The sequence below is a fragment of the Syngnathoides biaculeatus genome, chromosome 6, assembly GCF_019802595.1.
Source record: "Syngnathoides biaculeatus isolate LvHL_M chromosome 6, ASM1980259v1, whole genome shotgun sequence".
In the NCBI taxonomy this organism is placed as follows: Eukaryota; Metazoa; Chordata; class Actinopteri; order Syngnathiformes; family Syngnathidae; genus Syngnathoides; species Syngnathoides biaculeatus.
In genome coordinates this window covers 14,509,601-14,526,831 of record NC_084645.1, presented here as the reverse complement: position 1 = coordinate 14,526,831, position 17,231 = coordinate 14,509,601, and the positions used below count along the sequence as shown (strand labels likewise).

General features: G+C 39.8%; 1 protein-coding gene across 3 annotated transcripts in view; it reads right to left on the bottom strand.

Annotated features, from left to right (window-relative positions):
* The window catches only part of brsk2a (BR serine/threonine kinase 2a), a 222,607-nt gene that overhangs the window by 79,020 nt on the left and 126,356 nt on the right, over positions 1 to 17,231 (bottom strand). For all 3 annotated transcript variants that reach the window (XM_061821483.1, XM_061821481.1, XM_061821482.1), the window contains exon 2: positions 10,397 to 10,491. In XM_061821483.1, the coding sequence (XP_061677467.1) occupies positions 10,397 to 10,491 (95 nt within the window). The remainder of the gene's footprint in view (positions 1 to 10,396; positions 10,492 to 17,231) is intronic.

The following is a 17,231-nucleotide window of genomic DNA, read 5'->3' as shown; positions in this document are numbered from 1 at the left end:
TCCTTCAAATTGATAAAGGGATTAAGACTAAGCCATATTATTTTGATACAGTTTTTTATCAACTCCATAAATAATAAGAGCGACCATTCAAGCTTGTTTTTAGGAAGGGATTTTTGATTAATGCAATTTTCCCTCGCACTTCATGGTATAACACAGCACACATTGAAGCATGGCGATGACAGTCTCTGGGTTTTAGCTAGTTTTTTTCAGAAATTTAACTGGGGCTTTAGTCAATAGAGATCAACTCAAGAACAATTGACAGAACAGTCAATGATGGCTAAACTATTCACAAGTCTCCCAGAAATTACTTGTCTGTCGTTCTTATCTATATAATTTATTTATTTATTTATTTCTTTATTTTGGGGCATTGCAACTACCCAAAATATACAGGACGTCTGACTTTGGGACCGAGGCACAAGGTGACTTGTTGCCAGTCAATCGGATTTAGACTGACACAACTATTCATGCTTTAATTCTAATGACAGTTTAAAATCTTTAAATAACCTTAGAAGGATGTTTTGCGAATGTATTCAAATGTTTTTTCTGTTTTTACAGCCACAAAAAAATATATACATTTTTTATTTTAACCGTAAAACGTTACCGAAGGCGGCACGGTGAAAAACTGCTTAGCACATCTGCCTGACAGTTGTGGGGTTGTGGGTTTGTGGTCGAATGCCACAATTGTTTTAAGAATCCGATTATTGCAGCCACCCCACTATCTTGGTGGAAAAGTGTAGAAACCACACAATCTCAGTCAGCACCATATCGTTCCTCCCCCATCTGGCACAATCTTGATTTTGAGATGAACAAAACACCCTTTTATTCCAGCACATGGGAACAAAGTAGAATTGACTTCCAATATTATTTAATTAAAAATAATGCATTCATGTCATGTGAAATCTTATTCCAAGAATTTCAAATTCGATGTGGTGACTTCCTTCTAGCGAGCTGGAGCCTGTCTGTGCTATCTTGTGGCGAGAGACGGGGTGCACCCTGAACTGGTCAAGAGCCAATCGCAGGGCACATAGAAACAACCATTTTCACTCACATTTACTACTACAACAACAGTTTAGAGTCTTCAATAAACCTCCCATTAATGTTTTGTGGAAGGAAACCGGAGTACCCAGAGAAAACCCATGCAGCCACAGGGCTAGAACATGCAAAGTCCACACAGGCGAGGGTGGGATTTGAACCTCAGTTGGTACTCAGTTAGGCTGATGTCCTAATCAGTCATTCACCATACCGCCTACAGTAATCACTATTTAAAAAGATTGGTCATGAACAATAATTTTTATATGAGGTTTCGGGATGGACTCGTTAATTGTTAAATATGCTGTTAAGGATCTGCTTTTAGCCAATACATGGAAAGAAAACCTAGATGGACTTTAACAAGTCCTAAATTTGCCACCTTCTAGAATTAAAATTTCATTAAAGACAAAATTGCAATCACTGAAAATAAACCCCCATGAGCAAGACAAATTAAAAGTCCTGTTATTTTATCTGGCTATTAATTTGTTCTGTTGTCATGAATAAAAGAATTGCTCAAACTGGGCTACATTTAGACAGTAATAGGGTGATAGAAGCGAGAGCAGGATGGAAAGGCCAAACATGAGGAAAAACAGAATGAGTTAAAATACTTCTGATCACATGACTTGGAGCAATTTCTCCCACACCACAAGTGAACATTCATTCTGTGCTTCCATTCTATTAGCTGTAAAGGTATAAAGGTGGAAAACCCTAGCTTCTGGCTTTGTACCAAAGCCAACTGATTGATCATCGTGAAAGGCTGCAACATATGAAAAACATTCATTTTACAGCCTGTCGGCATAAGATCTGCAATATACACACATGCTCGCTCACACACACACACACACACACACACACACACACACACACCACACACACACACACACACACACACTCAACATTAAGAGTTTGATACTTAATGTGTGTATTGGAAGCATATCTACTGTATATCCTCTCCACCTGCAGCACAACCGAGATGGGAGTGAATGGTCAATCCATAATCGTTAGGAGGGCAGGTAGAGATGGCAGAAAAAAACAAAGCTTCAGTGGTGTCACAGAAATGTCGGGATAACAAGATTAAAGCAAGTGCGATTCATCTTCTCCTTCGACATTTTGCTCCTCGGCCGCCCACTGCAATACATGGAGCTACTTTATCATTTGCTTCGCTCTGAGTCTTTAGTCCATTAGTAATTTTAGATGAGGTGTATTGAAGTACAACCATTGATCCAACTACCATCCGTAAACAGATTTTATTATACAGATGTACAAAAATGGCAGGAAATTAACAAATGTAGTCTCACAAAATAATTGAAATAGTCTCTCTTGTGGAAAAGAGGCATACAATTAAAACAACAATTGATTCTGTTAATTAACACCTCATGGGAAAAAAGACCATTGATCCCTTCTTGAATACTTCAGGGTCAAGTTACAGGTATTTCTACAAGCTTTCCTGGAGCTTTTGTGGACTATTCTACAGGTGGGAATCCTTCTTTGTCTTCTACTCTCTTCATTTTTAAGACCATGGGACATGTCAAACATCAGGGGTCTGCAAACAAGGGCTGTCACTGGTCTTAAGTGCAAAGTAACTGCATCCATCCACTTCAGACATCCTCTCCATTCTCAACTCAGTTCTTCTACCTTACCCTCTTTTTCTATCTTCATTCACGTACCCCAGAGAGAATTTGATGCTGTGCTTCTTGAGGACCAGAGCAAGTCACTCTGGCAAATTAGTTGTTCCTACTCCCAACAGCAGTGGCAGCATCATTTCCTTTCAACTTGCTAGCTCAGAGGAAGAGATGTGGAACATATCAATGGCAAACACACACATTGCTGCGCTCTAAAGATTCTCTGGTCTCCCTGATAGATAACAGAGCAAGCTGCGTGCAACAATTTAACCTGCCCTGCAACCAAACAGCGGATTAAAGTCGCATTGCTGCTGCTTGTAATGCAACAGAGAAAAACCTCTGATCTCAATTGTCAGAGTGCGGTTGACTGCATTGGGGTTTGAGTATATATTTTCTCCACACATTCGTAATCTTCATAATCAGTGTTAGTGTAGGTTCTTGAAATTTGAGTTCTCAAGTAGATTTTGACTCCATGAAATCCTTCTATAAAGTAGTATACATACATTACATGCAGTATATATGGGTAAACAATAGGGCGTTAACTTGATCTCCATTCCTCTCCAAGAAGGAAGGTTCTGTTCAGATAAGTATCCTTAACTGTATTTCCTTCAAATGTTTTCAATGGTTCTTAAAGATCCACCAAAGACCAAAGAAATGTGTTTTTTTTAAACATTTGACTTACCACCAAAGTGTTTTTCAAAAGGCATGCTGAAGTTGACTGAAAAAAACCCATCACATATGTAAAATAAGGCTCTGAAATCTTGAAAAATAAGGTTTATCCTCGAGCTACAGGACTGTGTGGATGTGTCCGATGCAGGTGCTGAAGATGAGCCTGACACTTGTCAATCAAATACCTGAGGTATGTACTGAAGTGTCTGTGGTCAGCTACTAGCTAAATAGTGTGTGCCATGGTGGTTAAGGTCAGTAGCGAGTCAACTTTCCCATATCCCGATCTTGTCAGATGTCATAAGCAAAGCAGAGTTGGTCCTGGCTAGTACTTGGACGGAACACCAAATGCAGGGGTTGGGCAGCGGGCCAATCACCTGCTCCCGTAAAAACCCACAGATTACAGAAAGCGCAATCGTGGCCCATGTTGCCTCATGGTACTGAGAGCTCTAAATAACAAATTTTCCCATGGGTCTGACCCACAGACAACAACTCCGAGTGAGGCACTGATATTAAGAACGACACTGCCACAATCGACCGAGCTCCTTAACTTGCGAGCTTGTTAGTGTAATACAAGAACCAATGCCAGTCCACGGCCAGTCCATGAACCTACTAGCCGAAAATGCCACTTCCCACTTTTCAGATGTCCAACTCGCCGTCAGTGAAAATTTCAATTAATCACCTGTTATGTCCTTTTGTTGGGTTTGCATTTCAACTGTTGTTGGAAATGCCCAATATGTCCCTTTTCAAAGTAATGTTGTTGGTATGTTTTCCCTGGAATTTGAAACTGTTGGACTTCTCATTATAATGGGATATGTAGATTACTTTGATCTGGTTGGATTGCTCATCTTCCCTAATTTTAATTTTGAAAAGATCTTGGCTCTGATTATGTCATATCATATCACAGCGTCCACTAGCGCCTAGACGACAACTTGGGGTGGCCAGCGTCCTTCACTGTGCTTTAGTGCGGAGTAACTTCATTCATTCATATGCAACACATTGCTATGCTCCTGCCATCACGGTTCTCTTCATCAGGTCCCCGGCACACTCGGTCGGGTCTGATGAAAGTGTGCTGTAATCGGCCACGGCCAGCCCGACACGTCACCCTGCCTGTATGCCACTCTGCCTGTAATAGGAGGAGTTGGAAGCACCCTTCGGCGATGTGTGCAGCTTTTTCCCCTTCTACACTCCACAACCCCTTTGCTGGCGACTGTCCCTGTTATTATCGTTTCGAAGCAAAAGCCGCCAACAATTGGATTTTTGGTCCACCAAAAGGGAATGTCATGTGAATGTGGATGACAATAAAAAGAGAGGAGGATATTTGGTGGTTTCTGCTCATCATCCACTTCCATTCATTTGAATTGAGTATGCCAAGAAGGTGGTCACCGCCAACAATGCAAGCTTCACTATTTCATTCACCACTGCTAGATCATAAATTGTGAATATATTTAAGCAGCTATAAATAATATATGTAAATCTCTGACGGTTTTTATGGGGTGAAATAGTGGACAACCGGTTTGGACATCTGCCTCACAGTTCTTAGGACCCAGGTTCAAGTCTTGGCCCAGCCTGTGTGGAAGTTTGCATGTTCTCCCTGTACCTGTGTGGGTTTGCTCTCACATTTCAAAAATATCCAAGGTAGGTTGATTAAACACTCTAAACTGGTGAAATTGTCTAAATGGTTGTTTGTCTATAATGTCCCCTGCAGTTGGCTGGCGACTAGCGCTAGGTGCACCGTGCTTTTTGGCTAAAAACAGCTGGGATCAGCTAAAGCAGGGACATGCTTCTTGTTAGGATAAGCGGTACAGAAAATGGATGGAAGCATATTTACATGGCTCGGCAGTCTCTAAAAAACCTGTGACTACTGTGTTGCCATTTAGCTGAGTGGGCAGGTATTTGAATGGCGAAGTCAAATCCACCTTTCTTCCAAGCCTTCATGTATGCCATTTCTTGACTTTTGCATTCAATTGACAAACCACATTAGGGAAGAGGATGGGGCAGGGGAGATTGAAAATGTGTATAATACAGTTGATGTGTATAACTCTAGTGGCAGTAAACACACGCATGCACACATGCAGAAACACACGCACACCTACTCAAAATGCAACCCGATCGCTCTCACACGCTGTTCACGCTCATGAGCAACACATAGATGCAAATGGGCAGCAGTGAGACGATTTGGAAAAAGTGGTTTCTGCAAAAAATATGACGATACAATCCAGTGTTGTACCATTAACGAACAGTTTTTAAAAATACCCACATCATTAGAAATTTTCCCCCCAGATTTTCCAATCCTCCAAACTATATGTGCGCTCGTGTCCCCACTGATAGCAGAGTCTGAGTCCACCGATGAGGTATAGTCCTATCAGAGGCCAGAAGAGGAGACTGACAATAGCTGAGTTCAGTAATTGCCTCCAATGCGCAGTTTCAGGAAAAGCTTTGATCTTCTCAGAAACCTATTTGCTATGCGTTACTATCTTTCTCACCAGCTACATACAAAAACACACAGCACATCCACAGACTTAAAAAAAAAAAAAAAACAGCAGGTTAAGTGACAGTGACTGCTGGTGCTACAATAAAATAACATGCATATGCTATATGGACAAAAGAAGTAAGACAACTGGACAAAGGAACACGCAATGACAGGATGCAAAATAAGAAAAGTTGTTCTCGCTTTTGATGCTGGAGAGTTTCCCCTCTACAAAGCAGAAATTGCTGCTGTCCACAACTCAGCAAAGATGTGTGTGTGTGCAGGTTTAATTGTTCTCAAAGTGCTTTCCACAAAGTTTAGTGTGTATAGGTGATTTTGTTCACTCATCCAGATGCGTATTTGTAAGGTCACTCAATGTGATGTTGGACGAGAAGGCCTGTCTCTCAGTCTGAACTCTTATTCACCAAAAGCTGTTTTATGAGGTTGAGGTCAAGACTGTGCAGGCCAGTCAAGTTTGTCCACACCAAAGTCTCAAAATCACTTCCAGAAACAAAGCCCAAAATCTTTTTTTAAATATGGGTATGGGCTGTTTGGAATTTTTTTTTTTTTTGTATACAAAACCAGAGAGATTAAAAGCCGGGCTGCAGTCCTCTTTGCTATCCCTAATCAAGTGATCACCCCTTATGCATATAAATGCTTCACTAAAAGTCACGACAAAAGGAGGAAAACCGCAAGAGAATGTTGTGCTGATGTAGTTTGCTTTCTTTAAAAATGTTAGCAAAATTTTAATGATTGACTGTTTGTAGTTTTCAACCAAAGCATGAGTGGGGTATAGTAACAGGTACGGCATTAGACAGTCAGTCTAGTTTAACACACCTATCATGTCTTTTAATGCAAAAATCATATAATAATGTATGAATTATTATTGCTCATACTGGATAAGACCAGGCGGCAGGGTGGAAAAACTGGCTAGAGCATTGGCTTCACAGATCTGAAGTCCAGGGTTCCATCACGGCCCCACCTGTGTGGAGTTTGTGCCTGCGTGGGTTTTCTCCAAGCACTCCGGTTTCCTCCCACAACCCCAAAACATGTATCAATTGGAAACTCTAAATTGCCCCTAATGTGAGTGTGACTGTTGTCTGTCTCCATGTGCCCTGTAGTAGGATGTACCCCGCCTCCTGCCCGATAACAGCTGCGATAGGTTCCAGCACTCCCGCAACCCTCGTGAGGATGAGCAGCTCAAAAAATGTTGGAAGGATATATATATATATATATATAATATATATATATATATATATATAAAAAACAAACAATGAAGTATTGTAGTAACTGAACTTACACAAGTGCGGCATTGGGAACCTCTAAATGTGATGTTGTGAACACCGTAACCCAGGGAAAGGAAAAATTAAAAGATGATGCATGCCACGTGAGAATAGTGAGTAAACTGCGGAGACCTTGTCAAACCAAGGGAATTATTAATATTGACTGCTTATCAAACACCACTATCAGAACAGCAATGACATTTCATTCAATGAGTGAAAGATTCTGCCACAGAAGAAATGCAAATGAAGGAATTCATTTTCCATTTGCAGAATCTGTAGTGTAAGCAAGTTTGCACCCTGCTTTCAATCTCTTAAGCAAACAATTATAGTGTGGTCTCAGTGTGAGTCCTGTTAAACAAATTTTCCTGACGGTAGTTTCTTCGTGTTCCATCCCTATGGCTTAGTATTCCATCAAAACAATGAGCAGTTTTGCTACATAATTTTGAAAGGGAAGTATAAAAGAATTGCTCAGCAGGAGAGCTGGTAAGCAAAAACGGTTTGTAGATAAAAACCTGTATTATATGTAAAATCTCTCACAATTGTGATCAGTGCAACACTTGAATAAAATCACTGAAAGCAGTCACACATGGGCATGGACCTTTTACCGGTTTTAAGATGCACCACAGTTGGAAAAAGTCACTCTTTCACTAAAATCTCCCATCATACTGTCATCAAAGACAGAGAGTGCAGATAATTGGAAGAGTGCATGCAGCTCAGGAGTCAGCAACTCACAGCTCCAGAGTCCCATGTGGCTCTTTCATCCTTGAGCTGTGGTTTTCAGTGATTTTGGAAAATAATTTGGTATTTAATTTAAAATTTGTTTTATTTTAGTTTTTTGTTTGTTTGTTTTCCAAATGTAAGTCTGAATTTCAATGTTATGTGTTTTCGAAAGTAAGATTTTTTTTTTTTCTTTTTCGGGTCACTCATAATATAAGGCGCAGCTGATGATTTGCAACATCTGTTGCTTGAGCTAGTCAACCTAGGTAAATCACAAATGAATTTCAGTTGATCATGTAATGCTATTACAAAGTGTTACATGAACTACGGTGTATTTGCGAATAACCAGTGTCCATTCCATCTACAATACATTATTATCTGCCTCATGACAAAAGTACAACAAACTTTAATTTTCTCATCAAAACCAAGACAGTCTACCAAAAATTGCTTCTGATGAGTTGAAAACCAAACTCAGCTCTTCAATAATTAAAAAACACACACACAGATTGTCACATTATTCCCCACAAAGCAAAATAAATTCACAAATGATTTCTATGAACAAACCATAAAGTTCTATGACAATCATCTCAACTATCAATTATGATGAGATTACGGGAAGTACTATTGAAAAATACAAACCCACTATGACATATTTAAAGTATGTAGCTGTCTGTTTGCAAATGACCTTTTCGACTCTTTTTCGCTGAATCTTGATACAATCATGCAGCTTCTATGACAATGACAGGAGGCCTTTTTGGGAGGTTCACTCTGAGTTGTTGTGTGTCTATTTGTCCAATGGCTTTCTGGGGAGAGTGTGTTTGCCACACTTCTCACGCATTGTTTTAGCCTAGAGCTCCGAGGACTTGCCTCTCATTCGTGCTCACAAGCAGCAGGTTTGCACATCGGCTCAATATTGAGAAGGGCATGATTGCATAACCATCGGGGAAGCATGACGGAGGCATCTGATCATCCCAAATTTATTCTGTAGAGTGACAAGCAACACGCAGCCAGTCATAAAGAACTATCTTCAATAGAGGACACAGCCTTCTGATTTTCACATCATCCCCCCGGTCTGCCAGTTGACAGAAAGATATATAGACACAACTGGGAGTCTTAACTACTGTATGTGCTCTATAAGCTCTGACAAGTTTTCCAGGATGTGCAAACTAACAAGAAAAAGATAAGATAGGACAGGAAAATCGGCGGCTTTAATTTTATGCTTTTGTAACCTGGTTAAAAAGGTTACGGTTAACAACTTATTAAATACTGGTAATGAATTAAAAGTTCAAATTGAGTAGCAATAAAGGTTTTCTTGATGCATGGTGTTGTAATATTATTCCTCATTAACCCATTCATAGCCAGGGTGGCAATTCTTTGCCTTATTGAGATAAAAGTCTCCTAACAGGCCACAGTCAAGCAAATACTTATTTTTCGTTCATGGTTAAGTTATATGACAACTTGAGGCAGCCATGTTGGGTCAAGAAGCAAAGGTGCTAACTTTATCCTCTCCTGATACCAAATTATGACTTCAGATTAAAACACTTAAATATTTTGATATACTGAAGGATATAATTCGTGAAAATCATGATGTCCGAAAAATGGGACGCTGCCCACAAATGGGTTAACCCATTGACTGTGCTGAATTTGTTTTCTTTTGGAAGACTTTGTACTGAAATGTGTTCTGTTGATTTATGGAAAAGAAATCAGTTTATTTATTATTCTAACCTGTGTAAGTGACTGAATGACATTTGAGGTTAAAGGACAGGAAGTGACTTGTTTGGAGTGAGGGAAGAACGTGTGAGAAGCGAGGGAGGAGTGAGAGTGAGGGACTCGTCGCTGTTACATGAAGAAAAGTGGTAAGTTACCAGTGGACATTTATCAAAGTTGACGAAAGGTTTCGATACGGACTTCTGAAAAGACAATGTGTCATTCGGGAGAACTATTCAAATTACCCCGTAAATTGGTGGAGTTAGCCGCTAAAACAGAGGCTAAAATGACGCATGGGACTTTGCTCCGTTGCAAGCGACAAGTGAACGCAACCTAGCGAGGCCTGTGTTTGGTGACAAGGACAAGACCTTCAACCTCCTGCCATTTGGAATACTACCAGGACATTGGGGTTTGAATGTATTTCTTTTGCCAGCTATTGTTGTATTGCTTTGGGCCCTTAGTTAGTTTTGTGTTTCTGGACATTTTGTGTCATTTAAAATAGCCCGAATGTGTGTTCATTTGTAAAGAGATTTGCATTTAATATTTGTTATTAAATGTTCAAACAGAACCAGGTTGATTGTTCGACTGTACGAAATTTGGGGTAAAAGTGGGGATTTTATATTTGGAGGTTGGTTATTAAAAGATAATATTGAGGAACAATATAATTTGAGAGATGTTTGAACACTGAATAACTGCACAAGAGTAAAGGCTTATTAGAGAAAAGAACTCAGGTTAGCTACCTCTCCTCATAGTATCACACACTAGAGAGGCGCTACACTTTCTTAGTCACAAATTGAGGCCAGAGGTACTGCTTCTCTCCCTTACATGTTGGACCAAAATGTTTCTAACAAACCAAACAAGTTTACATTGACGGAGCCGTATCGAGAAAGGAGGTGACTTACCTTCATTAGTACCGACTCGCTGAGTTTCTCACGATTGACGATCTTTATAGCGACTTTCTGGCATGTTACGCAGTGAACTCCCAGCTTGACCAATCCTACAAACAAACAAAACAGTTCATGAATAAAACTTCTTTATTTGCAAATGCTAAATGAAGAAGAGAGTTGAAGTGTCAAGGCAATTAACCAATCACATTTCAAATTCATTCTTACAAGGTGACTGAAGTGACCCATGATGACGTCAGCATTTTTTTGTCTTCTGAATGTTTAGTCAGAGCAAAATGTTGACTACCAAAACCCGGCTGAAACCATCTGCAAATGCTGATACTGTACATTTAATAATCAGTATTGCTTTATTTATTTGTTTGAGATTTGAACTACTCCATATATGGCAAAGTTAAGCGCTGGTGCACTGCATTCTGTATAATATTGCAAGGCCTGCCACTGGGCAGGACATTGGGTGTCTAAGCAATAAAAATAAAGTACCTCTACAAAAGGTTCTGCTGAGATTTTAATGGGTTGGTGTATGCTGAATTAAATGTGATATATCATGATGTGTGAAGACGTTTATTGACCGCACTGATGTAAAATGGCTTGTGACTTCAAGTCCATAATGTTGTTGTTGACTTTATAAGTGACACTTCCTTAAATTGTTCTCCGGGGTTTATTTGAAGCATAAAAACAACAAGAGAGTGGGCCATTTGTGTTATTGATTCCTATAATGTGCTAAATAGCTGCAATGCAGTTGTGCGGTGTTGACTAAAAAACAGGTCAGCGTAGAGAAAATGTGTATGGATCCAGAGCCTGCGATTGAGTAACTCAAAACCGGCACACACTTCCAATAAAATAACGTGGCAAAACCTGGAGACTTAGAGATGTTGAAATTTCAGCTCTCACGCAGCAGGAAAAAAAAATCACTTGAGAAGATTCTCAGCAAGTGTTTCAATGCTATTCCAGACTCGTATCACTACTAACATGCGATTGCAAATGAAACTAAATCCTGTTATTTGGTGCACAAAGAAAATTCAAGTCAGCCTGTGCTGCCTTAACAAATATCCGTTGATACTGTAAAGAACACCATCAGTCACACGCAAAGTGGAAAGCAAGTATGGATAACTATATGGGTGTACAGTTACAATGGCTGTGTGTTATTTGTGTGCAGAACACATACAGATTCAATCCTTTGATAGTCAGTCAAGTTAGACTGAAGTCTCAAATGAAGTCACCCAAGTTGGCAGTTGTGTGGGACTTTTGAAGTGTATTTTCTCCAGTTAATTGGTCAGACTGAATTGTATGAACCCAGACCCCAATATATTTTAGAGGTTCCTGAACGTGGGGTTTTGGAGATTATGTTTTCCAAATAATAGTTTCTATCTCCTTGATTCATACATTTTCTGTAGCGCTTGTCCTCATTCGGGATCCAGGGGAGCTTGGAGCCTATTCCAGCTAACTTTGGATAGGAGGTGGGAGCCACCCTGTACCATTTGCTGGCCAATTGTAGCTTTTTAATTTCCTGTCACTGCTCTTTCTTAATCTTAATTTTGCCATCACGATTACAGTTGATGTCAGACCATTTGCAAAAGAGAAAAACCTGTTAGACGAAGGGTTTTAGGGTGGTGGCTAAAATCACGGGAATTGTGGAACAAAAATAAGGAAAGACCTATATTGGGATGCAAAAGATGAAACTAAGCAAATTCACAAAATCATATGACAGCTGAATGTGAAAATTTGAAAATATTAATCGTGAAGTGAGGAATGATGGAGAGCATTCTGGTAGTTGGACCTGGCTTATGAGTCAAGGTTTCACAAGCCCATAAATGAAGATGCAATAGAAAGGAGAAACTGAATGAAGAGACAAGGATGAGGAGGACAACATTTTGAATGAATGAATAAATAAATAAATATGAGAGCATAAAAAACAGTTGATCATGATGCGGAACAGCCGTCAAAACCATTGGCCCTGTGATGATTATCACATGCTAATGAATGCCGAAGACACTCATGAGTCATGATAAATGCATTAAAAATACAATATCTTTCTAGAGTAAACACGTTTATTGCCTCACTAGCCATCTTCTAATATTGAAGGTTTGTTTGCTTGTTTGTGTATGTGAGAAAAGTCTACATGGGAAATCCATTTTAGTTTCACAACCATCCTGTTTGTATATTTAAATAATCTCCTCTTTATAAAGATGCATAATTTTTAACAAACATCTCTCAAAGTAATGGCAATTCCTAAATATTTACATGAGGTTTGATTAAAAAAAAAATCTATAGCTTAATGTGACACGACATTCATGCAGTCTGATAATTACAATTGTTAACTGCAAAAGTGGTGCTCAAGATATGTAAGCGGTGTTTCTGTGTTCCACATCACATTGAGTCACCCAATGATGGCGTGCAAGAGCTGAAACTGCCGGGGTTTGTTGACTTGCTCAAGGGAACCTTGGTGAATTGAAGAGGTTTTCAGTAGTTCAAGGTCTTTCTCATTAGTCAAAGCAGACAAGACTAATGATTGACAGACGTATTGCTGTAGTATCAGCAGGGATGCTGACCCTCCATCTATATATCGTGGAGATCAAGGCGCTGAGCCAAAAGGGAAAGCTTTCGATTTACTGGTCACTCTGCGCTGCCACTCTATGGTCACAAACTGTGGGTAGTGACCGACAGTAAGAACAAGGTCATGGATAAGAGCAGCTTAAATGAGTTCCTTCCATGAGGTGTCTGACTTTGGACTGCCTTAATGAAAAAGTGAAAAGCTCTGTTCTCCATATCAAGCCAAGTCAAAAGAGGTGGCTCTGGCAACTGGTTAGGATGACTGAACACCTCCCTGATGAGATGCTCGGGCTTTGCGGGTTCCTTAGAAAAACTGACAAACCGGCCAGAGAGAGGGAAGTCTAGACCTTCTCTGCTTGGGCTATTGCCCCTATTACCCGACTCAGGCCAAGTAGACAATGGGTTGATGGATGACACACTGTACATTCTTTAGGTTGTTTTTAGACTTGCTATACTATATTTTGTTTTATATGAAGTGAATTGTGTTGAATCTCTTAAGGTTAAGGTTAGTTTAAGTCTGAAGTCAAGATGCATGAACCAAAGACACATACAAATACAAGAATCAGAAACTTTTTGGCCATTGAAACACACTCTTTCTTCCACTCTGACCACAAAATGATGTGTGAACAAATAACTATTCAAGTACATTTAAGAACCTTGACAGCGTTCACTATTATTTTGTTGTTGTTGATGTTGTCACTGATGCTGTTATGATTATTGTTGTTATTATTGTTACACACAGTAAAACTTGTTTGTCCTCAACCATGCATGTCTCTGGCACCTTTCTGGCAGAGGTTATGTACTGTAGTTATTTTCATGTCAATTTGGTCTTTTGTTGGCTTTTTAAAATGTTATTTAAAGAAAAAAAAGCAACCATACAAATATTTGCACAAGCATATGACAGCCTCCCGTTTGCTATGTGGTTTCTTTGTATTGTTAAATTGTTGTTATAGTGATATAGGAATTCGCTCTGAGTGGGGGTAGGTAGGGCTTCTTCATGTTGTGCTTTAAGGTCTCAGTTTGGCATGAACGCAGGCGTGGGCAAATGAACGCCTACACATACAGGCATTGTCTACCAATCCATAGCTTTATTTACAAGCACAAGAACAATATACAGTGTCTGACCTGGGTTTGCAACTCCACTGGATCAGCAAGTGCATCAATCTCTCCTTTCTTTCGCCTTCCTTCCAAATCAATAGCATCAAAAGCCCTTGGCTTTAATACACAATGTCAGAATAATGGCACCAGCCTGGGACTTGTGGGCTGGAGAGGGCACCATCGACTGACCCCAGCCTCATCCCAGTAGTGCACTAGTAGTATTGCAACTTTTTTCCTTGTGGCTCAAAGATGAATAGTGTGCTTTTGCGTGTGTGTGTGTGTGTGTGTGTGTGTGTTGAGGAGTTGTTGGAGGAAGAGAGAAGGAGAACTTGGATCCACAGCTCACTCAACAGCACTACTGGGCAGCAAATGACTATACTGCTAAGGAAGCTGCTAAGCTGAATTCCACCATTGCATGCCTGAAATTTTAGTAGGAGAAGAAACACTATTTTGCTTGTAATGATTTACACAACACACTTGGTGAGGTGTTCCTGGAAACAATAGCATTCCATTTTGTGATGTCAAATTAGTGTGGCAGTTGTTCAGATTTTTGTTTCTCTTTTTCTAAATACAACTGAGCGTTAGAAGGAAAGCTCAACTCACAGGGATAGAGGTTTCTCAGACTCAACCTGTAAGACTTCTTTCCTTGGTAAACGTAGTGGTCGATTGTTATCGAACAACCAGGTAGCAGTGTAAGAGGACCCTGACTGTGAGCAAAAGTTGCTACCCATTGATCCCATGAAGAGGTGATACACAACAGGACAATAACAAAAAAAAATCCCTTTTTGAAACACTTTTTACCAGTGAGATGTTTCTTATGAGTGTCACAAACAAACCTGACATTAATGCATCAACGGCTAACACAGTCAGTCATCACAGAAAGAATAATCTGCCTTTTAGGCTGTTTGTTAGGTGGCTTCAATTCATCTGAAAATAACTACTATGAAGCGGTCCAGGACAAATGAAAAAGTTCCACTTTTGCACCTCTCCTGCTTTGAATCCTGATCTTTGAGAAGCCCTAAGCCAATGCTGGCAGATGGTATTAGCTTATGCTGGCTTAGCTTTCTCTCCCCAAGAGGCGCTGGCTCAGAGAAGCTCAATGCCCTTAGACACAGATCTGTGAACTGCTTTTCACTGCTGCTCTCTAACCCCAAATACTTGACGTGAGGGCTACAGCTCTGCCTTGGGATCAGAGTTTGAAAGGAAATAAAATGTGCAAACTGGGCTTATTACTTCAGCTTTTCCTGACCAGATAGAAAGCCCTCAGAGTAGGGCGTGGGAATCCCATGCTTTCGGTCAAAGGACAAGAGTTAAGACATATCATTAACCACAACATCCCTGTGTGCCTGTCAGTTCGAATGAACTTATTGTACATGACACAAATTAACAGTCACACAGTAGGTTATCCTACCACACAATGTTTCTAACTACACAAGCAAAGCAGCATCTCCCACAACTTACTTGTGCCACATCAGTCAATTCCAATTAAATTGTGTGGTTTTCTGATTAAATTCCATTTTTTGATGTAACTATGTATGTACGCAAAGATGGAAAGATGCCATTTTCGACTCCACAATGCATTGGCACTGCGGGTCAATGTTGAGGGGTTTCTGTCATTTGCAGAATACAAGTCAAACATAATATCTAAAAAAAGATGCTACAAAATGACACGATGCAAAGAAAAGAATTTATATTATCAGTCCAGAAAGGGTTACATAAGCCATTTCTAAAGCTTTAGGGTTCCAGTAAACCATAGGGAGAGCCATCATCGTCACATGAAGAAAACACAGAACAGTAGTGAACCTTCCCTGAAATGGTGTGTCCACAAAGATTATCCCACGAGAACAGAAATGACTACAACAGAGTCCTAAGGCGAAAACCACGATCGACCAAAAACACCATAAAGGCTTGTCTTACTTTGTTAAAAAAAATATGAATGGCCTGTTCCTTTAGGACATGAACAAATTGCTGTGATTGATGGAACCATGAATTCTGCTCTGTAGCAAGAAATCCTGAAGAATGTTCAGCCATTAATTTGTGATTTTGGTTCTGCATCAGGATAAGGATCCAAAACATACCAGAAATTAAATTTCTGTTGGTCTTAAAAAAACAAAATAAAGGTTTTGAAATAGCTTAGTCAAAGTCAAAGTAGTAAATCGGATTGAATCCGATCTAAATCCAACAGCATGACCTTAAAAAGAAGTCAGTTCATGCTGAAAATTTCAATTTTTGATTAATTCAAACAATTTTGCAAAGGAAGAGTGAGCCAAAATATCTTCACAGAGATGTGAAAACAACAAACATTCTTATATAGAATATTAAAAAACCCACTTGCTTTTAGTTGTTGCTGCTGAGGATGGCCAAGATACAGGATGTTTACGTTCGGTGGAATTTGGGGGCTGCGAATTCAGAGCATATTTTTTCTTTTTGTATCCTGAAATATTCTTCATAACTAAAGACAATATTTTTCAGAGGAGGTTGTTTCGCAGCCTGAATTTTTCATTACTAGGGACGTTCCTAAGCAGAGGTACCACTGGATTTCTTTGATGATATTAAATATTAGAGTGGGGAAACGATGCCAAAAAATTCCAAATTTGAGAAGGGGTTTAAATTTATTTCATGGCACTGTCACTCACTGTCCCAGATCATCAAATACCAGATTAGAACAGATTTCACTTCTTTCAAGGACATTCTGGGCAATATCACACACACAATAGCACTCACAAATCACACACAATATCATACTTCTAAGAGAAAAAGAAAAGCATTCTAACTTTACCCATTTTGAATGGTTGCTAATGCTGCATTTCAGAAAACTGGGATCTCTATAGATTCAAACTTCCAACTTTCAAAACTGCAGTGTAATACCACTTAAAGTTTGAGACGGCACTGATAAAGTCCCCAAATTCTTGTGAAATTTGACATCACAATGGTGTTGCAGCAATTGAAAACTTCATAGCCTACAGCCATGCATTTCGTATACTTCTCATCGTGTTCATGCTCACGGGAAGATGGAGCTGTCATGCTCCTGGATTCCAGCCCGGGCTGGGCGTGGCCAGCTAATCAGAAGGTGCACACCTGCGCCTCATGAACACTGATTAGACCCAGTACATATAGGACCCGGGGGACGACAAATACTTCGCTAGATCGTTGCTCTTGATGCCTCGTTCCCACACTCCTGCTT